General features: G+C 37.7%; 2 protein-coding genes across 4 annotated transcripts; both read left to right on the forward strand.

Moving 5' to 3' along the window:
* The first annotated feature begins 633 nt into the window (after positions 1-633).
* zgc:109965 (Nicalin-1-like) lies at positions 634-11174 on the forward strand. Its single transcript, XM_026929150.3, has 15 exons — positions 634-1563; positions 1885-2075; positions 3006-3150; positions 4428-4525; positions 4619-4696; positions 5843-5946; positions 6184-6272; positions 7279-7418; positions 7523-7701; positions 7796-7883; positions 7992-8030; positions 8697-8869; positions 10670-10723; positions 10807-10885; positions 10978-11174. Exons 1-15 carry the CDS (start codon positions 1398-1400, stop codon positions 11032-11034), a joined length of 1680 nt encoding a protein of 559 aa, XP_026784951.3. The 5' UTR covers positions 634-1397; the 3' UTR covers positions 11035-11174.
* A 4132-nt stretch (positions 11175-15306) lies between these two features.
* On the forward strand, positions 15307-24705 carry myorg (myogenesis regulating glycosidase (putative)). 3 transcript variants are annotated; one of them, XM_026929065.3, is made up of 4 exons: positions 15307-15432; positions 15497-15601; positions 18727-19211; positions 19410-24705. In XM_026929065.3, the coding sequence occupies exons 3-4, from the start codon at positions 18949-18951 to the stop codon at positions 21202-21204; spliced, it is 2058 nt and encodes a 685-aa protein (XP_026784866.1). In that variant the 5' UTR covers positions 15307-15432; positions 15497-15601; positions 18727-18948; the 3' UTR covers positions 21205-24705. The 3 variants fall into 3 exon arrangements, with proteins under 3 accessions (XP_026784866.1, XP_026784867.1, XP_034167309.1); XM_026929066.3 differs by lacking the exon at positions 15497-15601 and having other exon boundaries at positions 15327-15432; XM_034311418.2 differs by having other exon boundaries at positions 15357-15601.
* Positions 24706-26045: the final 1340 nt, after the last annotated feature.

Here is a 26045-nt window from a genome sequence, read left to right on the forward strand (position 1 = left end):
CTGCACTCTTTTTGTGTGTTTGTTAGGTGTAACGCAATGACACTATGAGTATCTGTATCTGTATAGTGCTTTAAATATCTGGATCTGGATTTAATCTGGATCTGGATTTGCATTTGGATTTAAACCCGAAGTGGGTGTGGTCTAAAACAGAAGGCTTATTTGTGTAATTAAATATAAACCAATTATACCACTATGCCCCATAGTGGAAACACTGGAGAACACTGTGGGCGAAAAACCCAGATGCAAAAAATGGTAGGTTCTGACAGTTCCTCAACCTCAGCTACATCACTTGAGTTCATAATTGGTCTCCATTAGAAATGTGTGCGGGGTTGTTTTTTAAACGGTTTGTACTTTCCCATAATATTTTCTAATGAAGTTAGCTGCTGCTATTTCCCAAAATATAAACAATCCAGTAGCCTAATTTAAACCACCATGACCCTGACCAGGCAGTTACTAAGGATGCTGTAAATGCATCAAGCATAGCTGCAAGTTCTTTCATCTATGTATCAGCATAAAAGTAAAAATCTCCAATTTTTTTGTTGCATCCTGAGGGAATCTAAGTCCTGATGCAGACCTCCAGATGCCCTGTGAACCTTTCTGTCAAGCTTTCTTAAAAAAATAAAACGTGCACCTCCTATTTGTGTCTGTATTTGTATGAACACATTAGCTGTTCATTTTGAATATTTGTATTCGTTTGAATCCCTAGCATGTTTGTGTGGGTGTTAATGCACCCTGTCTGGTCTGAAGTAAAACAGATCATAACTACACGTTGTTCCTGGTGTATGTCAGATCAAGTGTACTACTCCATGGTAATTGCTCACAGTATTATTTAATATTATTTGGTATGCCGTGTTAACCAGTGTTCCAGGATAAAGTGGTTCCTGAAGATGGATGAATGACTTGGTATGACTTGGTGTTAAGGTCTGTGCTAGTGATAAGCCAGCAAGTGGTAATTCTCGCACTCTGTGTAGACGGAGGCCAGGGATTGGTGGTCAGGTCTGATTAGCCGTGCTTCATCTGTCCTGGAACAGATGGTGCAGTCGGCTTACCTTCAGGCCTCGAAGAACTCACTTGAAATACATCTCATTCGTGTTACAGAAAGGGCCAGAAGACCACCTCAGATTCAGGTGAGATTTCAAACTTTAGGGCTATAAGGGTCACTTTAAGCTTCAGAAGAGCTTTTCAGATGCATTGATCCTGTATGGATGGACCATAACTACTGAGCTTCAACATGTCAACTAGTGCATTCTAATAACAACAAGGACCAAAAGCGGGTATTTTGAACTGTCACTCGTGGTTCATTGGCCGTATATCCATATAGTTTGGTTTGTCTTTAGCAATTATATTATTTGCTATTATATTATATTATATTATTGTAGATTTGCTCGGTAAACAAGATGACGGAAACGTGTAGCAGAAGCATGACCTACAGAAGCTTGAGAATGGTGGCTCTGCTGCTGCTCTCTGCACACTTGCTACATGCTTCAGCTCTTCCTGCTGCATCGTCGTACGAGTTCACAGCCTACAGGATGCAGCATTACAGTCTGCAACAGGAAAAACGCGGTACCATCATCTCATTTTGAGGGTTTTTTTTCTAAAATTTTCTACAATTTAGATAAATTTTCTAAAATTTCATATCAGTATAAGAACTTACAACTGGTATTGTTAACTATACCATTCTGGACAAGTTGATTTGTCTGAATTCCCACAAATGTTCTGTAATTATAATGAATAATATATTATGAGCTGTTTAGCAAGTTTCCCAAAGTATACAGCATTGTATCAGTGTTTTTTTTTCTTCTTTTAAATCTGTTCCATTAACCTCTAATATAAACTTATTATTGTGATGTCTTTTGCTAAAGGAATGTGGTGTTTTATTACCAGGTTGTCACGGTGCCATGGTTGTTGCAGAGGCACGTTCACCAGACGATTCGAGTTTGACCCGCCGCTGCGTGATCATGAAGCTGTCTGACTTCACAATAGATCGCTTTCTAGAGTCTAAGAGGCAGAATGCAGCAGCAGTGCTCATACTGATACCTCAGAACATCTCTACTATATCTGAAGATGTCATCCAGGTGGTTACCGACTAATTATGTTGCATATTATTGGCCAAATACATTTTATGTGCATTTTCTATTTCTTTATGACCTAGCCAGTGTATCTCCTTTATTTATTTCCTCAACACAAAACTCTAGTTTTCAAAGCCAGTGATAACACAAGCTATCGATTTAGCTCATAACATAAAATAATGAATCAAATTACTTGTTGCAGATATTGACATGAAAAATGCTTCTCCCTTTGTTAATCATGCTATTAGCTAGCTAATATCCCAGCATATGCTAATGTAACCATGCTGACTCGTAAATCCTACAGCTACAAGTAGGCTGCTCATGATAAACCTGTAGTTTAAACTCAGTACTATGAAACCTCTTGCTGCAGCAGCCACATTTCATTGCTCATTCCTATTCATACTTATAGCACATTACTGTTGAATTCTCAAATCTGATTGGTCAGAAAGTGCTGAATAATGTTCTATGATAACAGACAATAGCTCCACATACTCTAATAAGAAACGGGATGTTATTTAACAAAGAAAAATGCAAAATCATTGATATGAAGAAGATGTTTTTTAAACATTTATGGAAGGAGTCTCCAGTGTCAGCGTTTTCGAAAGCTAGCATGGGAGAGTCTCCAGGATAGAGGACTTCCAGTTTCTTGGTAACATAAGCTGCTTTTTGTTGTCATGTTACTTATACTACCAAAAAAAAAAGGATGCTATGTAATAATAGGAACTATCATTGATGTAGTAGTTAAATACTATGATGTTGTGTTTATTACTGAATAATTTTTAAAAATTGTTGGCAAATTGCTGTGGTAGAAGACTTCAAGATGTGCTGGTATAGATAAATAATCAACTTGGGGTGGTTTGCTTTGCTTCAGGCCACTTTACACCACACCAAAAATGGTCTTAAAAATGGTTTATAAGGGAAATCTCTCATCTCCAGGGTTTCATGGTTACAGAGTCTGAGGTTCTGAAGACGGTGACCCTCATGCCTGTTTACGTGGTTCCTGAGGATGAGCAGCTTTTATATATGTACGCAGAAGTGAAGCACGCTGCAGCCACCAAGTCCGCCTCCATCCTGATCAGAGGTGAGAGGAGTCAGAAAGTAAAGGATAGATGAGTTGCATTCTGTTGTGTATTTTCAAAATTAAGTAAGTCAAGGCAATTGAATTTCAGAAGCTTTATTAGTTCACCAGCATATAACTATTTCATAGTAATCCAATCCATGTCTTTGTTATATCCTGTTGGGATTTTGTGTTAGTCCATACTTTCGATGCCATGAAATGTTTTAATGACAGATATCTGATAGGTAATCTATCAAATTCTCCTCGTGGAAGTTCTTCTTGAATGTTCAGAAGTCACAGCTTGAAAATGTCCCTAAGTTGGGTCTTATCTTTCTTATATCCTGGCTGGCTTGCTAACTGTTTGGACAATTTTTTTATAGCTTACTAGCAAATAATGCTTTTGTGGTAGTTGATGTTATAAATCTTTTTAATGGCTTTATAATAGCTTTTTGATAACTTTCCACATGACAGTTTGACATAGTTTATTTGAGATCAAGGAGATATTTCTAGAAAGTGCAAATGATAGCTTACAATTGGAAACATCTGTTGGTGCATAGGTAGTCTAGTTCTTTTGCTGGCAGAGACAATTTTTCAACATTTTTTACTCACTGAGGTTAAGTTCAGTTAAGATGGTGCAAGTTCAGTCAAAATTATGATACCCCACCAAGAATATACATCTGACCCATGTATTCAGGAAGACCAATCCAATCCATGGAACAAACATGGATCATCTTCTCTGATCAGACAACATGATTAGACAACAATGTTTTGGCTATGTTTTGGCAGAAACCCAACACTGCTCATCAGCCAGAGAACACCATCCCTGTGGTGAAGCATGGTGGTGGTAGCATCATGTTATGGGGATGCCTTTCATCATTAGGGACTGGGACTAGTCAGGGTTGTAAGATCCAAATACAGAGCAATCCTAGAAGAAAACCTGTTCCTGTTCCCTAGGCATAATAGCAAAGCTATACTGGAGTGGTTCACAACCAAGAACCTGAATATGTTAGAATGGACCAGTCACAGTATGTGGCATTAGTAGGCTTCATTAACCCTGCACTCAGATTTAAATTGTGAGGAATGTTCCACACTTTAACAAAACTGGTGATCCCCTTCAGATGAGAGACAAAAGATTTCCAGTCTCAATGACTTTCTAAGACTATAGATTGCAGAATGACCTGGATGACTGTTTCAGATCTTGTATTTTTCCCTTCTTCACCTCTAGCTGAAATACCTGTAGTAATCATATCCAGTTTGTATCCTTTTGGGAAGCTAATGTTGTGTTGTTTTTGGTGTTCTAGTTCTCCGCAGTATGGTCACAACCACTGCCTTTCAGATACTGGTGAACAACAACTCCCCCATCAAGGCCATCACTGACAACTCTATCATTACATTAGAGGTGAGCTGGATGGATTGCCTTAATGAGGAAAACCACCAATTAAATATTGACGTGAACTATCAGAATGAGAGTGAGAAATTTCTTTATTCCAAGGGTGTGCTTCCTGGAGTTGGAGATGACCCGCCCACAATTGTTATCACCGCCCATTATGACTCATTTGGCCTTGCACCAGTAAGCCACGATTACTAATAAAACGAAATCCACACACAATCATGGCATTATACTATACTTATTCTTGTATTAGTAATAAATGTGTAACAGGGTTATCTATTTTTTTAGACATGTTTATGCATTTTATTTCAAGTGGCCACTCAACAGCATTCTCTTTCAGTGTTAAGTTGCCCTTAACGATTGCCCTAATTCATTTTAACTACACATACATTATGAAGTTTAAGTGGAGTTAGTTACTTTTAAAATATCACTTGTCAAGATAAATCCTTCAGCATTCCTCTACACCTGTGATTAATTTATCTTTAAACCACAGTGCTGTTAAATTCTCGATTCTGATTGGTCAGAGGGCATTGATTAATTTTCTCAGAGCTGCTGTTACATCACAAGTTTTATATTAATGCGCTCATTCTAATACGTTCTTGTTTTTATACTAACAACTAATTCATAGGGACTTGTATGATGGACATCAGATATAACCTAAGCGTTGTAAAAAGATAAATGGATTTAACAAAGAAAGACTTTCCCATGACTGTTGTTACAAAGTCCTGATTCTGGAGACTCCTTACAGGAAGCTTCACTATATCAACGATTGTACTTTTTTCTTAAATAGCACAGTTTTTAATCCATTATTATTCACCTTCGATTATGTAGACCACATTACAAGTCCCAGTGAATGAGTTGTTACTATAGAAATGATAACCCGTTAGAGTGCATTAGTTTAATTATCATACTCCCGCCAAGAATATACATCTGACCCATGTATTCAGGAAGACCACTCCCATTTGGAACAAACATATGGAAAAGGATCCTCTGCTCTGATCAGACAACATGATTAGACAACAATGTTTTGGCTATGTTTGGCAGAAACCCAACACTGCTCATCATCCAGAGAACACCATCCCTGTGGTGAAGCATGGTGGTGGTAGCATCATGTTATGGGGATGCTTTTCATCACTAGAGACTGGGACACTAGTCAGGGTATAAACCTGTGATTTGCTTTGCAGCAATAACTACTGTCTGAGCTGCTGTTATAGAAAACCAGAATTGAGAATTCAACTGCTCTGTGGTATAAAGTCAGATGACCAGTGATCAATTTATATCTATATTTGATTTTGTTCATACATGTAAAGCCTGTATGTTTCGCAGTGGTTGTCATATGGAGCAGACTCGAATGGCAGTGGCGTCACCATATTGCTAGAACTGGCTAGACTCTTTCAACTACTTTACAGCGATCCTCGCAACAAGGCGCCGTAAGTTCCGGTTCCATTACTAGTCTGGAGAAAGATACCACACAGTAGAAGTGTTTAGCATTTCATCCAGCATTCAACATTAACTAAAAAAAACAAAAAAAACTGTAATGCAACATGTCCTGCATGTTAATGAATAAGATCTCATACAAATACAACACAGTAGCATTAACACATTAATATATCTTGTTGATTTATATATTCATTTCGCCACTTGTTCTGTGGTCGTGTTGTTTATAGGTTTCATCTCCTTTTCTCTCTTACCGGAGGAGGGAAATATAATTTCATCGGCACCAAACGCTGGCTGGCTGAAAACATGGACCATGCAGGTTAGTGACTTGGATTGATGATAACTGCTGGGTTTGGCCATCATGGGAAGTTCACAGGTCATTCATTGTATGATTATTAAATAGTATTGGTATTGTGGGATGCTCTTGCATGATGCATATCATGTGTAGTCGCAGGCTACTTTCTTGTCATTGTGAAGCTGGTGCGTAAACAACCAATTTGTTCCAGTAACAAAGTGCTTAAACAAAAAGTTTGTAACTAAGAAGATTGAGCCGTACTTATTTATTGTATTGTTGACAATTCAGTAGCCTGGGTGTCTGGAAAAAACAGTCTATTAGTCTATTGGTTTTTTTATTCGTAGTCGCTTGGCGACAACCAGAAACAGAATAAAAACTCTGTAGCCTATTGACTTTTGCGAAACAAAACATTTCGTTTGGTATGTAGCTATGTTTAAACAATGCGCTTCACGGTGATGTATCACACCTTGATGATGTAACTCTGTTACCAGCTAGTTGAATCTCACCTCCTGCTGCACTACATACATCGGCCGAAGCATGACCTGGTTGACAATAGAAACATTTTTACTCGGCAGATTGATTAACGTAATTATCATATAACTCTCCAGCTAGCGAAATGTGCAATCAACTCAGGGTTAGACATATAGAGAGAAAATAGCCACACTAGCCAGACTTAAATAATATTTTGCGATGCTTAGCCGAGCCATTTGCCTATGACTCACTGTCACCATATTGGTGATAACGTGCTACAACAAAAAAAAGTTATGTGGAGAGGATAAGGACTATGACTATACAGTCGTCTCCTCCGTGGGAATTCATATATTTGTTCATATCCCTTCGTCTGTATTAATGCCTTTAACTAGCTAACTAGTGCCTATATGTTATTACATTACCACTTTTTACTGTGGCCAGTTAGGTGTCTATGCAGCCAAGACATGGAACTGGGTAGCACATTGGAGCTTTCATTTGCCTGGTAGGCTAGCTAATACATTTATGATTTGTCCAACACTGGTGTCCCTCCACTACACAGAATCCAGTCTTCTGCATGATAACGTGGCCTTCGTTCTCTGTTTGGACTCTCTTGGTTCTGGTGATGAACTTTTCCTCCATGTATCTCGACCCCCAAAACCAGAGACGCCTCAGTTTAGCTTCGTCCAGCAACTAGAAGAAGTGAGACCAAATCTAACATAAACCATCATATAAAAAAAAATCCATACACTTACTGAATATGAAGCAATATACATGCATCCCATGTTTTTTTTTTTCTTTTGAAGGTCATCTCGTCCAGGTTTCCATGGGTGAGCTTTGGAACTGTACACAAGAAGATCAACCTGCAAGAGTCTACTCTAGCATGGGAGCATGAGCGCTATGGAATGAGACACATCCCAGGATTCACTTTGTCTCACCTGCAAGACCCCAGATCAGAGCGCCGGGGCTCCATCCTTGACACCATGTAAACAGCAATCAACATGTCAATCGGAATCAAATTTAATGGCATTTTAAATCCACTAAATCTATTTTATTTGCTGTCTTATTTGTATATGTAGGTCTCGGGTGGACATCAGAAAACTGAAACGTAACACAGTCATTGTTGCTGAGGCCTTGGTGAGGTACATGTATAATCTGTCACACAAGGTGAGGGAAACAATGCTGTGACTTTTTTATACCTTAAATACTGTCAACTTGTAGCTGAAATACTTGTTCTGCTCACTTAAATGGTATTCTCTTTATTTTATGGTGCAGGGTTCTCCGAAAGAATTGCAAGTGTTCAGGGGCAGTTTGGTACGACTTATTGACTTTCTGTTGTTTGATTTTTGTATATGCATGTAAAGGTTTTCTATTAGAAAATTAAAATGTCTATTACAATATCTGTTATTGAGGTTTACAGCCATTAACCCTCATAGATGTAATGCAACACATCTGAGGAAACATTGTAATAAAGTGTGAATGCACTTTAAATAATCCAAATTTTAAATAATAGCTTATACCCCAGTGCTGTTGAAGACTTGATTCTGATCGATCAGAAGCTGCAAGGTTTATATTAATGCTTTCGTTCTAATGCATTATCGTTTCTATAATAACTATAGACTAAGAGTTGTATGGTGGACTCTCCACCTAAATGGATTTTAAAAGTGGTGAAGCTTTCTGTAAGGAGATGTTTAATTATTGCATTTGGAAGGAGTCTCCAGTGTCAGTGCTTTGTAACAGTCCCATGTCAGAAGTTTTCTGACATGGGAAAGTCTTCAGGACCTTGCTGTTCAAGAGAGAAAAATCAAAAATCAAAGCTGGTGATAGATGGTTATAAATGGGTAAAAAGTGTTCCATTAATACATTAAAAATGGCACTTTTTTGCAAATTGCTGTGGTAGGAATAAGAGGAATAAAACTCCCTGTCTTTAAATAACACCTGAAGGGTGTGTGTGTGTGTGTGTGTGTGTGTGTGTTTCAGGATGTCCTGGATAGTCGTCTATCTGCTCTGATGACTATGTTGACTTCTGTGCCACGAGCCACTCAGCTGATGGACAGAGAGCCGCAGCACACTCTTCTCATCGACAGCCTGGAGCAGGAGTTCAGACGGCACCTTCAACAGGTCTACAGACACACCTTCCGTCAGGACCACAGGTATATATACACACACACACACACACACACACACACACACAATACACCTATTTGGATGAACACAGATACTAAATGATCATTTACCATATAATAGCAATAAACATGCATTGCGGTATCTACAGGGGTGGACAAATGAGAAGCCCGGGTGCTGAAAACAAACAGATTTCATGTCTGGGTTATTAGTTTTTTTTAAAAAAATGGCTGGCAAAATGGTTTTCATTTGCTACTTGTTCCAAATCCCACCTCCTGATGCACTACACATGAACCTATGCAATCTGACTGACACTAGTACAGTTTTCTAGATGGATTAAATGATCATGCACAGATGACAAATGGTCTTTCAGGAACATGAACGTATGTGGAAACAACGATTAAACCGATTTGAAGCAAAGCTGTCATATAACTCATATAACATATCGAGAGAAAATACACACACTTGCCAGATTTGAATAATATCCTCTATGTGCAATGCAAGGACAGAGCACTGCCGCTCATAGCAACGTTTATTGTTATATTGTTATATCATTATTTTTTATAACGACAAATAGCAATTTGCAAAACATAACTTTATTCAACTCCTGACCCAGACGCACTGCGGAACCTTCTGGAAATCTTCTGTCTAATGTGACTGAGTAAGCAAGCTAACTATTTTTTAAAGCAGTAATGCCTGTCCCAAATCAAGAAACTGTTATTTTGGCTACAGTTGACAAAAGTAGCCATGTAATAATATTTTACTGGATTTACTTCAGTTTTTGGGTTTGTTGCATACCAGAAAGTTTGCTGGACATGCTGTCAGAATCTACTATAAAACTGGGACACACTTGCAATGCTTCTGTGAGTCAGAATGGGTCCTTTAAGTGGTATTTCATTATAATGAGTGTATGAATTTCTGTTTGAATTTTGCTATGAATTAAATGATTTGTTTGAGAGCCAGCAGGAATATCTGCTGTCTGTGTGAGCTATATGGAGCAGTGCCCCAGTATATGAAAGCATAACTTTTGTTTGTGTAGCAATTTCCCCCTGGGATTAATAAAGTTCTTTGAATCTTGAATCTTGAAATACAGTTTTGTTTTGGAGCTCAGTAAGGTAGTATTTAGAGCTAAAACCGATTAGTGCCTCTTCTATTTGTATAATGTTAATTGAACTTCCAGGTCTCACGTGCAGAGTTGTCAGGTTCTGCGTATAATGCCTGTGTATTGCAGATACTGCAAATCAGAAAACTGTGCTACTGTTAACTCTTCTTAATGGAAAGACTGAAAAAAGAAGAAAATGGTTCTACCTCTTTCTCTGACTGAATAGTTTTGGCTAGTTTCAAATCTTTTTGTGTGGTTTTTGAGATATAGTTTGGGTGGGAACTTGCTGCTGAACCTGCTGAAATTTTGCTTAGTAAAAGCCTCACACTACTTTTTTTTTTTGTTTTGTTTCTTCTTGTGGGATCACAGTCCCAATTCACGCACCTAGTCTGAAGTTTTTGGCAAGCTTTTCTTGCCAAAAAAAAAAAAACAATAAAAAAATACTCTGCTTATTGTTCATATCTGTTTTCATATTTGTATGGGATTCATTATCTGTTCAAACTAAATAATTTATTCGGATTTTGGTTACATCACTAGTGTGTATTATTGCACTTAACTAGCTACCTAGCTCACCTTACGTTATTATGGTACATTAGATACCATTTTTTCACCTATTCAGTTACCGAAACATGGGAAATGTGATTAAAAGCATAGTGAAAGATGTATTATGTGTATTAATATGTGAATTAATGCATTCAATTTTTTTTTCCAAACTTTTCTTTGTCAGGGATTCTGACATTACGTTCTTCGATCAAATGAAGCAGCCAATGATGATGTACAGGTTAGATTTGTATAAGTCTTATCTGTTACCACTTCCAATGAGAAAACCTAAGTGTGAAAAATGATCTAAATTTCCTCCATTAGGGTGAAACCGGCTGCGTTTGATCTCTTCCTGGGTGGCTGTATTGCGGGTTATTTAGGATTAGTATACTATGCAATCCAGGTTTGTTCCACAGTTCGTGATAAGCCTGAAACATATATACACTACATGTGATCATTTCATGAACATTAAAAAGCATCGTTCTTTGTTTGCAGAACTTTGGAAATGTCTATGCAAGACTCAAAGCCGTCATGAAAAACAAACAGCAATGAGACCAGTGCTGAAGCGTGTGTTAAAGACAGGTTAAGAAAACTGTTTGAGAAAATAAGGAGTGTTAAACGGTCCTACAGAACATTGCCACTTATGTTGTGTTGTACTGTATTTCACATGTTTGTGTACTTTTATAAATAAAGAACGGTCCTTGTAGCTAATATTGTTGCATTTATTTCATCTATCAATGAGGAGATGGTTGTAATGCTTAATAATGCTTAATAATGGCTACGATGATCATAACAATTATTTACAACACTTATTCTGCCAATGCCGAAAATATTATATAATGATCTTTAATGTATTCTCATTGTGCATTACAATTCTACATTCTTTCAAACGTGCAGATCATTGACATTGATAGATGAACATACAATACGCCAGTGTGAGAAAATTGTTTGCTAAGCAGCTAGGAAAGATGGACGCCAAGCATAAACTACCTTACAGTTAAGCCAGCTAGCATGGTGCTAGCACATAGAAGTTAAATCCTCTAAACAGAGGCTCTTTGTAAAGGCAAATGACAGTGAAAATGAGAGGACGTTGTTAGGGATATGAACATTTTCCACAGATGTTTTGAGAAATTACAGAGAAAAGACTCCACACAACCCAAAATTAATAATTAAACTGTAATTAAACTTCGACTGCAAGCCAGATTCAGTGGGATCATATTGGGAAACATGATTCTCTCACAAGCTATAAAGCTTTTTTACTTTCGAAGAAGTGAATACCACAACTTTGGACCATTTACAGTGAACATGAACCTATTTGAGTGTAGCATTTGTCACATTAACTGCTAAATGCTAGCACAAGGAGGTTATATTCTGGTACTTGACTATAAATAAATAAATATACATGCCACTACAATATGCAGCCATATGAACAGTTAAAACATATGAACGGACAGCTTGTAGTTTAATCAGTTTTATGGTTAAAAACCATTTTATTTAAACATTTTAGAGCAGTAGGTTTCCTCCCACATCCCCAAAAACATGCCAGTAGGTAAATTAACTATGCTAGGTGTGAATGAGTGTGTGAAAGTGTGTGTGTGTGTGTGTGTGTGCGTGTATTCCCACCTCACGCCCTCTTGGTGTTCCCGGGATAGGCTCCAGATCCACAAGCTCATCATTAGTGCAGTTGATTACATTTAATTAGCTGCTAAATCCAAAAATCATAATCATGATAAAAAAATACACTTAATTCTGCAGTCTTCTTTTTAACAGAATTGCAGTTAATACAGTTTGATTGTACATTTTTGACTGGCTAGGGACAGTGTGACTACAAGTTTTCATCCCAGCCAAAGAGAAGACACCAAATAGTCATTGGAAGCCCAAGATCAACAAATAAACATGGAATCGTGTATGAATCTTGTCTGGTTTGAATGAAACTTGAAAGTACAGGTTTAATTTACCTGTAGTTCTTTAGTAGATATAAAACTAAGCCATTTCTTTTCATCTGGAGATGTATGTATGTATGTGTAGCTCTCTTTCACACTTTATACATGGGTAAGTGGAATGAAACACTTTAAAGTGTCAAATCAGAACGGAATCAAATTTCATTCTCTAGAAGAATCCGGTCATTTGTTAAGTGCAGGAAGACTTGCATTAAATGAAATGGAGATTACGGTATGATGGAAAAATGATACACTTTTGTGAGACCTATTTGCAATAAACAAAGCGAAATAAAAACATTAAGGATTTCAGTCGACTCATCCTCATATTTTATGCTTTCAGTAACATCTACAGAAGTGTATATGAATTGATTCACGTGTGAAAAATGAAGTATTCGATAATACAAGGTCCAGCGTAGACGAGCTTTCTTTATTTACCGGACTAAATGATAGTTAATTATAGTTTAGCCCATTATTTATAAGTGTTGGCCCTCAGTACAAAAGCGGCACATTAGGCTCCATCCTGCTTGGCTTAACTTAAACAGGCTCCAGTTACCCACAGCTGCTTTAATCCTCTCATCATGTGGGCAAAACAAGTGAAACCACACTGGGACACTGTTTGGGACGATCAGGTGCCAACTTGGCTAAGCTAAGGTTTCTCATTTCCTTTGCCCTATTGGTACCCAAGACTTCCTGCTGCTGAATACACCACAGACAGGATGTGGATCCAGGCCATTGTTTTTACTGACTGCATATATACATCCACTTTTTTTTTTTTTTCCTAGCGACCATTGCACATAGAAACACGCTTCACGCTTCTGATGTAGTGTTTGAAATAACTGAGACATTTATTTTTCTTTTTTTCATTAGGCTTTTCAGGCATAAATTCTTATTAAACATCACAATTTTTAGATGGTTTTATTACGAAAAGAAAATAGCATGCAAATTCAAATAATTAAAAAATAAATAAATCAGTCATATAACAAAAGTAACTGGAGTTAGTAACCATGAAGTAGAAGTAAAATGGGGTAAAATAGGACAGCTGAAAAATATTTGCATTGTGTAATTAATATTGTAAGACTCGCATTAAAAACAAATCAAAACAAAAAACTTTGAAGCCCGAAATGACAGAAATTGTATATGTGTATTTATACTGTGTATAGTTTTAGGTCTTGAATTTATAGTATGTCTTAGTAAAAAAAAAAAAAAAATGAAAGAAAGATATAATAAGGTTTGTTACACATATTTTTTAAAGTTTAAAAAAAAAAAAAAAAAAAAAGAAAAAACTTCAAAATGACTGACACATGCTCTGGTACCATCAACAATGTTGGCTTGGGAGTGTTATGAGCAAAATTTAATGGAGTAAAAATATTACTGTTAAAATATAGTAATAAAATATATGGATTATATTATAACAGTGGAGTGGTACAGAGGTGATTTACATCTTTTACATTTCTAAAAACATCATAGTGGATATGACAACCCTCCATTATCAAATAGTTTATATTTATAACTGTATAATATGATATTAATAACTGTAAAAAATTATAGAACAGCCAAAATATTGCATGCTCTCTCTCTCTCTCTCTCTCTCTCTCTCTCTCTCTGTTGAAGTGTGTACACTGCCCCCTGCTGGATGGCTTCCCAAACCACAGCCAACAACTAAGGATCAGCAATCACAAAGCTCACTGTACTTCCCCATTCAGCAAAGATTTTGCTGGCTATAACACTGTAATAATCATTGATAATGATGTAATTTACATAACAACTTCTGATATCAAGATTCAAGTTTGCCTAATCATGCTAAATCGTTCAGTCTTTGGTGCGATTTCTACAATTTTGCAACAGTTTATGGAGGATTGTCATGCTTTTTATGGGAATAATGAACATTTCATGCATCGAACTGGCAGAGATGAGTTCATTTTAAATCCCTAAATTTCAAGCAGGATATTACATCATCCGTCCTGAGTTCAATGGTCATTTCATTTTAAAGTGGACGTAAAGTGGATTGTCAGCCTGCTTTTACTCATTAATTCTCATTTATAGATAGATAGATAGATAGATAGGTAGATAGATAGATAGATCTCATGAGCATTTAATCTATAATTTAACTAGTTAGTGGTGGTTCGTGATCTCTAGTGCTGTAACATCATGACAAATGAAAGGGTCACAAATTAAATAAATAATAAACAAACAAACAAATAAATAAACTACTGTGTGATGCTCTGAAAATGTCAGAATCTGAAATTCTTAGATAGACAGGTAGATAGATAGATCTTATGATCTTAAATCTGTTATTTAATTATAACAGTTAGTGGTTGTTCATGATCTTCATCTTAGTAACATCACTGGTCCATCCCCACCGATATTCGACAAACAAACAACAACAACTGTAACTCCAACTACTACTGCTCTACTACTACTACTACTACTACTAATGCATAAATGACCAAATAAGTAGTAGATAGATAGATAGATAGATAGATAGATAGATCTTATGATCATTAAATATGTTATTTAACTATAACAGTTAGTTTTTGTTTATGATCTCCATCTCAGTAACATCACTGGTACATCCCCATGGATATTTAACAAACAAACAAACAAACAAATAACAATAATAATAATAATAATAATAATAACAATGCATAAATGGTTAAATAAGTAGTAAATAAATAAGGTCTCAAACTTTTTCCAGGGACTTTTTCCAGTAAGACACATAGATAGATAGATAGATAGATAGATAGATAGTTGACTAAATAAATAAATAAACCAAAAAAAAAAAATTACTTCATGACGCTGCTCTCTCTGAAAACTACATTTCCCAGCGTACTACAGAGAGAAGACTTCCTGAAACTGAAGGCTCCTCGCGCCGCTCTGACGTTAAGCCCCGCCCACCTCTCTAAACAACTGCTCGTCCTTCTTTTTTTTTTTTTTTTTTGTTTTTTTCCCTCCCTGAGCAGCGGTTGGACGTTTAGGAAGTGAACTTAGGAAGTTCACAGCGCGCGTGTCGGTAGGTAGTTTTAATGAAAATAATACTTTTGACATGTGTGATGTAATAATAATATAATCTGTAGGCAGAGTGTAGCTCCACGTCCTGACTCCAGCTGGACATTCACCTCGTGCGGGACTCTGCGTGGTTTCCTGCGTGGTCTTGCGTTGAGTAACGGTCCTGGAGGAAGGTTAGTGCTGTGAACATGAGCTGGCCAGGAGCTCCAATCCTCAGGCTTGCTGCTGTTTCTGGGGAATGATATACACCCTGATTGTATGTTTCTAGCCTCTGTGTTGTCCTCTTTCCTCTTGAAATGTCCTTTAGAGGAGTAAATAATAAGTGACTGTTTGAAAGGCTGGTGTTTACAGATCCTCCTTTCCTTCATGGAGTTCTCTAAAGCAGCCTGCAGAGTCACTGCAGTAAAATCAGCCAGCTTTCCTAACCTGCTTACTTTCACATGCACATTACATTCACTGCAGGCTGAGCTTATTTTAGTGCTTCTGTCAACATGCAGGTATGCAGCCAGCTTTCGCCCAGGGCTGTGCACCAAACACATCTGAACAGGTTTTCAGGGACTGATATAATGCTGGGAAATATTGTCTTTAAAATAAGCATTAATTCAATTCAATTCAATTTTATTTATATAGCGCTTTTAACAATGGACATTGATACAAAGCAGCTTTCCAGGAATAAATAGATGCAAAGTAAATTAAACCTAAATAAATTTTAAATTTAGAAATGTATCCCTAATGAGTAAACCAGAGGCGACAGTGGCAAGGAAAAACTCCCTGAGACAATATGACGAGGAAACCTTGAGAGGAACCAGACTCAAAAGGGAACCCGTCCTCATCTGGGTGCTAATGGATAGTGCGATTATAAATAAATCTCTTCTATAACTGTGTACTGTATGGACAAATAGTGCAATTGTGTGTGTATTACAGTTTGCATCAGATATTAAACCCTGCACTTCATTTTTCTCAGATCAATGTTTGGTCTTCTGTCCACATAGGCAAAAAAAAGTTCATTTTTACCAATACCAAATATCAGTTTTGCATATTTTCCATTGAAAAATTTCATAATATGTAACAAGAAATACATCATCACTTTATTTTAAGACTTTGTTGCTAAATTCTGTTGTCTCTTTTTTTTTTTTCCATATTTAGATGCTCAACAGGTGATTTTAAATCACACATTGAATCATATATTTTTGGAAATCGTATTTGCTAAAATATAATGATATAATGGTCATATACGGTATACAGACCCCCAGCTCTGAAAGATAACACTGAGCCTGTCCAGGTAAAACATTATTGTTTACAGTCGAAAACATTGTCGTTAGGCACGAAATAGTGATTTCATTCATATCAGACTTCACATGACGTAAGCATGTTATAATGTAACATAAGCAGTTAGGTCTGTTATTATAGTAAGTTTTATTAAGGAGACTTATTTTCTCCATTTTCCATACCGTCATAAACGTTTTCTAGAAAATGTTCAGATAAAAACTTCCTGAATGTCTAAATCATTAAAGTATTTGCCCACGTTTCAGTAATGAGACTGAATATTACAGTCATAAGAATTCCGTTTATATCTAATTCAACAACAAATCCTTTTACATTAGTTTGGTCCACATTTAGAATCGTAATTTATTTTTATTTTAGTTTTTAATGTATGTAAACAAGACTACAAGGCACTAGTTTTGCCGGACTGCAATTACTCCATAATTTTTGACTGCATTCACATGAATGACACACTAAACACACAAAGTTATTTACACAACATTTATTTTTATTCCCTCACATTCCCCCAAATTAATATATTATTTTCTGTATAACAGACTAATAAAAATTGACATAATTATACCAAGGATAAAATAAACAATTATATGCTCAAAATTTAGACTATATAATTTAGCAACTTGAACCTAAATTATTTTAAAAAATTAAACCTGTAGGGACAAAAAAGTAAAGTCTGCCAAAAACATCTTATGCCATTGAAACAGTATCTTTAATAGAGAGTGTGAGGGCAGCCAACCTGAGCACTCAGAGCAGTGCCAGCGAGCGTGGTTATTAAAATGAGAGCAAGGTGCAGTGAATTGTGTGTACACAAATGTATTTGCAAGTATGAAGCAGTGAATAAACTGTGGAGAGAAGCTGTCGCACATGAGAGCACTTCAGTTCTGCGAGCACTGAGCACTGAGACATGTTATGAGCACCATGTTTTAATGACATTTCTTTTAGAAATGTTGCACTGTATATTGTTTTCAGGAGTGTGCTGTTGTGGGCATTACAATTTTATTTCATTGTAATTCAGTGTGCATAAAGTTGTATAAACATATATACCAAGAGACGCCACTTGCCTTATAGCTACACTGTATTTGCATGAATGCAGGAAATGGGCATTGCAGCGCAACAGCTAACAACAATGTTAAACAACATCTAACATCTAAGTCGTGTTAATAGGTATTTTCTTACCTTCATAGTTGTTTATGTATGAGGAAGCATACAATCTGACGCCTTTCACCAGCTTACTAAAAGGAGCTTTGCAGGTGTTCTTAGATATATTTTTAGGAGCTCCTGCAAACACCGGGCTTAAAATAGCGCCATCATAGAGTCATCATAGAGGATGGATGAGCCGGAAGCAGAAGTGCCGTTTTATGGTTTTATGGTTCCTTATATGGTTATAATTAGGAAGTGTTTGTGCAAGTAGCCCATTTGTGAAATTCTTTGTGAAAGACAAAAAACGTGTTAGGTCTACTTTTAAGTGCAATAGCCTGTTTATATGTTAACACCAATTTACTATTTACTGCATCTATTAATAACACCATTTTAAACTCAGAACCAAAATTCTTAAGCAGGAATCGGGTTTACTTGGTACAGATTGGGTTTTTAACTCCTTGAATATTAATTCATCATTAATCAGCTATTGGACAGTTTTAAAAGGAGCACAGAGGACTGGCCTGTTCTCTTTTATATAGTCTAAGTCTTGTAAAAGGACCTGCTTGTCCAGGACCAAGATTTGCCAAGGGCTATTCACGTTGTATCCTAATCACTTTGTACCTTTTCAACAATTCACACACTGACACATTTAAAGAACTTGGCTCTGAGTGGAAGGTTCATTATGTGCCTCTTCTTGGCTTTAACCGAGATAGGGAAGTGGTTTGGCGTATTTGAACTAAAATCTGCAACGCAATGGAAGACATAAATACAATAATAAAGTGTTACTCGACTTTCAGTTAATAAATCACAGTAATTCTTAATATATGTTATTGTAAGGGGTAGAAGTAAATCCTGACGTTTTGCTTTTCTTTCACAGATTTGTAAAAGGATAATGACAGAAGCAAAGAAGAATACTGAGCAAAGAAAACATTGCTCAAGATTACATGCCTTGAGCGATCTCTAACCACTCTGGGAACTTTAAATGTAATGTGACACAAACATGTTACAAATGAAAGTGCTGTCCTAGTTGTTTAGTGTCCAAGAGAATTTATAGCCACCAGTAGACCTTCACACTTGTGAAGAAAAAAGAAGAAACACAATGTACCAAGTTGTACCTGGAGGAGCTGGGGGCACTATCACGGAAGGGGTGCCCCTTAAAAAAATAAATAAGGAGAGTCGTCCACTAGTAGGTGCTGGAGTTCTGGGTCTGGTCCTGGTTATTGCTGCTGTAACAGCGTGGTGTTACTATATCGCCTCCCTCCGCAAAGCTGATCTCTTAAAGACAGAGTTATTGGACCTTAATAAGGATGGCTTCCTCATCCGCAACCAAGCTGGGGGGATTGTGTTCAAGATGGCTTTCAGGTGGGTGGTAATGATAAAGCATGCATACTCAATATATTTTATTAACTTCACAGCAGTTTTTTTTACAAATCAGGTGTATTTTTACTTATTCTTTGATGGCCCATACATCCTTAAAGTAACTGAAATAAAATATGTTGGCCTTAAACACTGATAAAAGAAATGAATAAGAAAGTAAATGTTGGTGCATATAAATTTCAGATCTGGAACCCTTGATTTGGACTCATGTTCTAAGGAGGATGTGATTCTGCGGTGCTCACGCTCCTATGCTGGCAAAGTGAATTTCTTCATAATGACTGTGAAGCCCAAGGAGACTGTAATGTGCTACCGTGTGCGGTGGGAGGAGCTGGAGTCGGACAGACCTGTAATGCACTCCATGTCTTACAATGGCTCTCACTGGTACGGTGGTTCCGAATCTGCTATCCAGCACTGGCCCATTGCCATCTCGGGTCAGCAAGCGCCAAAGCCCTTTGTCACCAGTGACGTTTATTCAAACCGCAATGACTTTGGTGGTATTTTGGAACGCTACTGGCTCTCGTCCAATGCCACGGCCATCAAGATCAATGATTCAGTGCCCTTTCACTTGGGCTGGAATGACACCGAGAAGTCATTGTACTTTGAGGCACGATATCAGGACAGTCCTTATAAGCCCCTTCCTGGGATGCCACCATATGCTGAGCTTAGCTACCGTGTGTGCGTGGGCCCTGATGTGACCTCCATCCACAAGGTCATGGTCCGCAGGTACTTCCCCAAGCCCAACAAGGTACCCTTAGAAGCAATGTTCCGATATCCTATATGGTCCACCTGGGCTTTACACAAAACTGACATTAACCAGGAGAGACTTTTAACCTATGCAGAAAACATACGAAAACATGGCTTTAACTGTAGTCAAATTGAATTGGATGACCGGTATACCAGCCGGTATGGTGAGTTTGAATTTGATCCTGAAAAGTTTCCCAACGCGTCTGGCATGTTCCAAAAGTTAAAGGCTGATGGCTTTCTGTTGTCATTATGGACACATCCCTTTGTGAACTATGAATCATCCAACTTTGGCCTGTGCGTCCAGAAAGGTCTTTTCGTGATGGAGCCCACTGGGCAACTTCCTGCTTTGGTGCGGTGGTGGAATGGCATTGGTGGCATTCTGGACTTTACTAACCCAGATGCTCGCAACTGGTTCACCTCCCATCTGCGAGCATTGCGTTCTAAATACGGTGTGTCATCCTTCAAGTTGGATGCTGGTGAAACAAACTTCCTGCCCTGGCGCTTCCGGACACAGGTCCATCTTCCGGATCCTAGCACATTCACGCGCCGGTACACAGAGATGGCCCTGCCATTCAACGAACGAGCAGAGCTGCGTTCAGGCTATGGCTCACAGAACATCTCCTGCTTCTTCCGCCTCATTGATCGTGATTCAGTTTGGGGCTACGAGCTTGGTCTCAAGTCCATCATCCCAACTGTCCTCACCATCAGCATCCTCGGCTACCAATTTATCCTGCCTGACATGATTGGAGGCAATGCATACGCCAACCGAACGTATGGGAATGGTAAACTCCCTGACCGTGAGCTTTACATACGTTGGCTGGAGCTTTCTGCCTTCATGCCGGCCATGCAGTTCTCCATCCCACCATGGGAGTATGACGATGAGGTGGTAGCCATCGCCCGGCGCTTCACAGCACTCCATGAGACATTGGTGGCCCCCAGAGTTCTGGAGCTGGCAGGGGAGGTGCTAAATACCGGTGACCCCATCATCCGTCCTTTGTGGTGGATAGCCACTGGTGATGAAACTGCCTACAGAGTGGACTCACAGTTTCTCATAGGAGATGACCTGATGGTGGCACCAGTGCTGGAACCTGGCAAGCAGGAACGGGATATCTACCTCCCGGCTGGCCACTGGAGGAGCTACAAGGGCGAGCGCTATGATAATAAAGAACCTATGCATCTCACAGATTACGCTGTGGATCTCGATGAGATTGCATATTTTCTTTGGGTTCAGTGATGCTATTACAATTGTTACTTTTTTTTTCAGGGGATGAGCATTATATGCTTGACATAATTGCATATTAAGGGCTGTTTTGTGTTTAATTTAAAACAACTAAAGCTTGATGCATTAAGACAACACACTTTTGGTATAGAAGCAAACATTTACTGTGCAGTTTTAGCCAATAATATAATAATTTGTGTTCCGTTTTGCCTGTGCAGTTACAGAAGTTAGATTTGCACACAATGCTCATACCCACTCATGTTTTCAACTGCTTTATCCTGGTCAGGGTTTGCAGTTCATTGAGAGCCTTTCCCAGGTATACTGGGGAATACACCCTGAACAGGTTGGCAGTCACACAGTGCACACACATTCGCATACTCATTCAGGGGCAATTTAGCATATCTAGTAAACCTAATGGCATGTATTTGGGAGGTGGGAGGATGCCAGAGATCCCAGAGGGAACCTATGGGGAGAACATGCAAAACTCTGCACAGTCAAAAACCTGAGCTCAGGATCGAACCGCTGCACCATTATGTCCCCCCATACCTACTCATGTGCCTATTTGAATGTACATATAACACGCCAGGTTCGCAAGCTTCAAGACTAAACCAAATGCTAGCTAAAGCACACTTTGAATGGTATACCTGGGATGCACCATTATGACAGGTTGGTGGCAATAATTAACACTTGTCTGCAATGAATACTTGCCAACTATTGAATAAGCTCAGATTGTTTTGTATATTTGAGTACATGTAAGTCTAAAGTTAGTACAGTAACTTAGTAATAGTAATAGTAATAGCTTTAATGAAAGGGAATGCATTGATTTACTGTGAAAATAAATGTGTCCTTATCTTAAGGCACTGTTAAAGTGATACATACCACAAGCATGTACTCCTCCAGATCGTATGGTATTTAATGCATATTTATATGTGCTCGAAATTTTGGTCAAAGCTAAGTTATTGCAGATATAAGCATGTCCGCAAGGTTATGCCAATTTAAGAAGCAGTTATAGAATTCGTGGTGTCTTATAAGCACACACTTTTGAACATGGGAGAAAATATGTATTTTTGTTATAAAGCTGTATACTATTTCTAGCTCTATTTTCAGAATGCATCCTAAACATTACTAGTGTAGCACATGTTTATTCGGTATAGGTTCAATATCGTACCATAGCTTTAAGCATTAATTATCTTTCTTAATAATATTTTCCAGCATTGAGACTAGGGATGCATCGTTTTTTTTGTTGTTTTGTTTTGTTTCGGGTTTTTTTGGGAATGTTTGTTCGCACTTGTCAGGGATGATTAGTCATGTGACATTTTATTTAGCTCTGTTTATGTTTCTTTGGTTTAAATATTGGTGATGAAAAGTGCACAAGTGTGTGTGTTCATGCATGTAGGCTACTAAGCTCTTTCGTTATAAAGGTAGCTAGTTAATTTTAGCTAGCTACATTAGTTATTGGATTGGGTAGAGTCATTTCAGAAAAGCGCTTCTCTACAGTTGTAAGTAAAGTACGTCTTTTTGTTGTTGTTGTTGTTGTTTTGTTTTCATTGCGTCGAAATCCCTCATTGTCAATAACCAGTATCACCAAGAACAACATCCTGGGTAAGAGCTGTTGTTTTTTTTTGTTTTTTTTTTCACTCACCTAGCGTTCTCACCTAGCTAGCATTTTCTAGAGTGTTGGTTGCTGCTAGCAATGAACTCCTCAAGTTTTATTTCTTGTTTATGCTGTCATTTGTGTTGTCTGTTCATTTTATAACACAGCAACGTACACTAAGCTTACGTTACATAATTTCACGTGAAATAGAAAATGAGCACAATATCGAACCAGGATGCATCCCTGATTGAGAAATAGAATAAGCTGCCATGACATTGCCAAATATTTAACACAATCCAGTCTTATTTCTCCTGCCATATTTATATTTCATATTCATGTTGTACATGAAGGTTGTATGCAGTGTTAAATGGTTGTAGTTTTTGTAGGGTTTTTCTGTTCTATAAGCTTTTTGCAGTCACTTAGTCTTGCTTACTCAGTTAATCTTCATCAGATTGTATTTTGCTGTGCAGTAATATCTTCTTTCTTGTTGTTGTTGTTTTTTCATGTGCTCTTCCAACACGCACTGCCTGTCCTCTGCTAACTTCACAGCTTATTTTTTAGCATTTCTCACACAACTGCAAACCCACCTTCTTTTTAAATTAAATACACTTGAATAAATATTCCTGAAGACTGCTGTAGGGTTGCTTCTGTGAGCCACTATATAAGGGATGAGTTCTCCGTGTTTACATACAGTGTAAGACTAAGCGATATGCGCCAAAATATGTGTTCATGTGTGTGTGTGTGTGTGTGTGTGTGTGTGTGTGAGTGGACTTGGAGTCTCTGTATATTAAAACAGGATTATATTGGGTGCATGGTATCATTTCAGTGTAGTGCAGCTTAATTTCACTTTGGGAAAATCCATTTTCCTTGCACCAATATGTGTTGATAAATTATGATATGATATGTACAGGACATAGTGCTTCACATTTGCAGTTTCTCACTAGATACATGCATGGTAGATAAACAGAGATTATGCTGATCATGCAGGTTTTAGAAATGGATCCAGGTTTCTGAGTTGCAAAACAAAGAAGCAGCGAAGCTCCAGCGAAGCAAACACACTGTTTACACACTCTGTATCGTGCTTATCTTGTTCACATTGACATGACACCTTGCCCCTATTAAGTTCCCGGAACATTGATTGTAAAATGCTGATGCTCAGGAAAGTTAGCAGAGAAAAACCAGTCTTGCTCTCTCCCTCTCTCTCTCTATCTCTTGCATGCACGCGCTCCCTGTCTCGATAATTATAAAAACACCACAGTTAGGGCTGATGCTTATTTGAAAAACATATTAGAAATTTTAGTGGCTGGAAATCTAACTGCAGTGTAACTTACATGTGCCGATTTCTGCAACAGCTCGACTGCAGTGTATCTCTCAGCTTGAGAAAGTGTTTCTCACCACTGGGAGGCAGTGTGTACCTTTTCTTGATTATCCAGGCCAGAAGAAGTTCTCCTGCTTGCTTGTTTATCTTTATCGCTATTCCTGACACCTGTATTTACATTAATATAGAATGATAAGCTCTTTTTATTAAGCTGGTAACAGTTTTGACCTCTTCAAAATGCAGTATAAGGTTGCTTTTAATCAAATCTGAGCCACCCTTGCTATAGGCACGTGCCAATGATTATTACTTTTTTTTTTTTTTTTCATTTTTGTAGCTAGAATGGTGCATGCACTGCTACCTAAAGCAAAAAACAAAAAAAAACCCAACTCCTGCACACAGAGTGAACATATTTCGAAGTGTGAGAGTTGAATATTGTTGTATACCACGTGCCCCTCGTTGTCTCTATGATGATTTCATGTTTTAACGGTTCAGAAGGATTGAAGAACCAGTGTTTCATGCGGTTCAGTTTCCCAGCACTGACTTCTGTTCCGTTTAACCACTATGTGTCTGCTTGGTGGACAATAAAGGACATGATTATTGAGAACTTGTGTGAGATGCTTGTCTAAATGATTATGTAAGGCATAATACACTTAACAGAGTGCTGTTAAAGGGAAATTAATCAATGTTGGGTTGGTGTGATGTGGCCCGATGTGAAACAGAGACACTGTTAACACTCCGAACTTGATTATTTTCCCATAACTGTATGTCCCGAAGTGTTTTATTCCTCTTACACCACAGAAATTTGATTACAGTGCTCATCATGTGTCATGGCATTTTATAGCATACACTATAAAAAAGTTAAAGTTTATGTTTGTGCTGTGTTTTCTGTTCTTTTGCCACCTAAAAGGCAAACAAAAATGTCATTTCCTTACAAGTTAGACACTGATAATTGCCTGTTCCTCATGAGGAGGCTTTAATTATAAAAGTGGTGTAAAGTCAACAGAAAGGACAATTAAGTCGTTAATCACAATTATGTGTGTTAATAAAAATCATCATCCAAGGCCTCATAAAGGTGACGGGACTAGCAGTGATGATAACTTTATTATATTACTGAATATTATATAAATATTAACACATCCCAACAGTGTATACTGTACCTCCGTAAACTCCTTGAATATTATTCAGAAAATTATCTTGAAGCATAATATTAAGTAAGGAATTAAACATGATGGGAAAATAATTCATGCCAGGGTGGCGTGATAAAAATTGTAATTAGCACCCTAAATTGGGGTACTTTCCTATAACAGCATGTCCCGGAGTTTTATTTCTCTTATACCACAGTGATTTTGTAAAGGATTACAGTTTGTAATTTATTAATAAATGACACGTCAAGCTTCTTGACCGTTTTATAATAGTAACATAATATAATAACACATGGTGTCCCAAAAGTCTTCATACATAGGGGGAATGAACACTTTTAGCAAAATATCTTTAAAAAATTTTCATATTTAGGTTATATTATATATTTTTTCAGTTAGTCTTTAAGAATGCCTTTGACAAAAGAAGAACGTATTGAAATCATTCTCATGGCTGGATCAGGAAGATGTCGCAAGGTTGCGATGGACTTTAACAGGAAACATGGCGAGCACATCACACGCGACACTGTTGTATATAAACTTATTAACAAATTCAAAACGACTGGAAGTGGTGTGGACCAACCGAGAAGTGGACGTCCACGAACATCCACTGACAAACACACAACTGACGTGGTGCTGGCATACACAGTCCCCTACGTATGGAGTCTTTTGGGACACCCTGTAGTTACATTTAATGTTATGGAACATCTGTAAGACAAGTATAGCAAATATAAAGAGTTGTTCCCTCACCAACTGGTCTTGTTTCTCTTTCTTAACATTAATAAGACTAAAAAAAAAAAAAGCCTAA

Source organism: Pangasianodon hypophthalmus, chromosome 15 (assembly GCF_027358585.1).
Source record: "Pangasianodon hypophthalmus isolate fPanHyp1 chromosome 15, fPanHyp1.pri, whole genome shotgun sequence".
NCBI lineage: Eukaryota > Metazoa > Chordata > Actinopteri > Siluriformes > Pangasiidae > Pangasianodon > Pangasianodon hypophthalmus.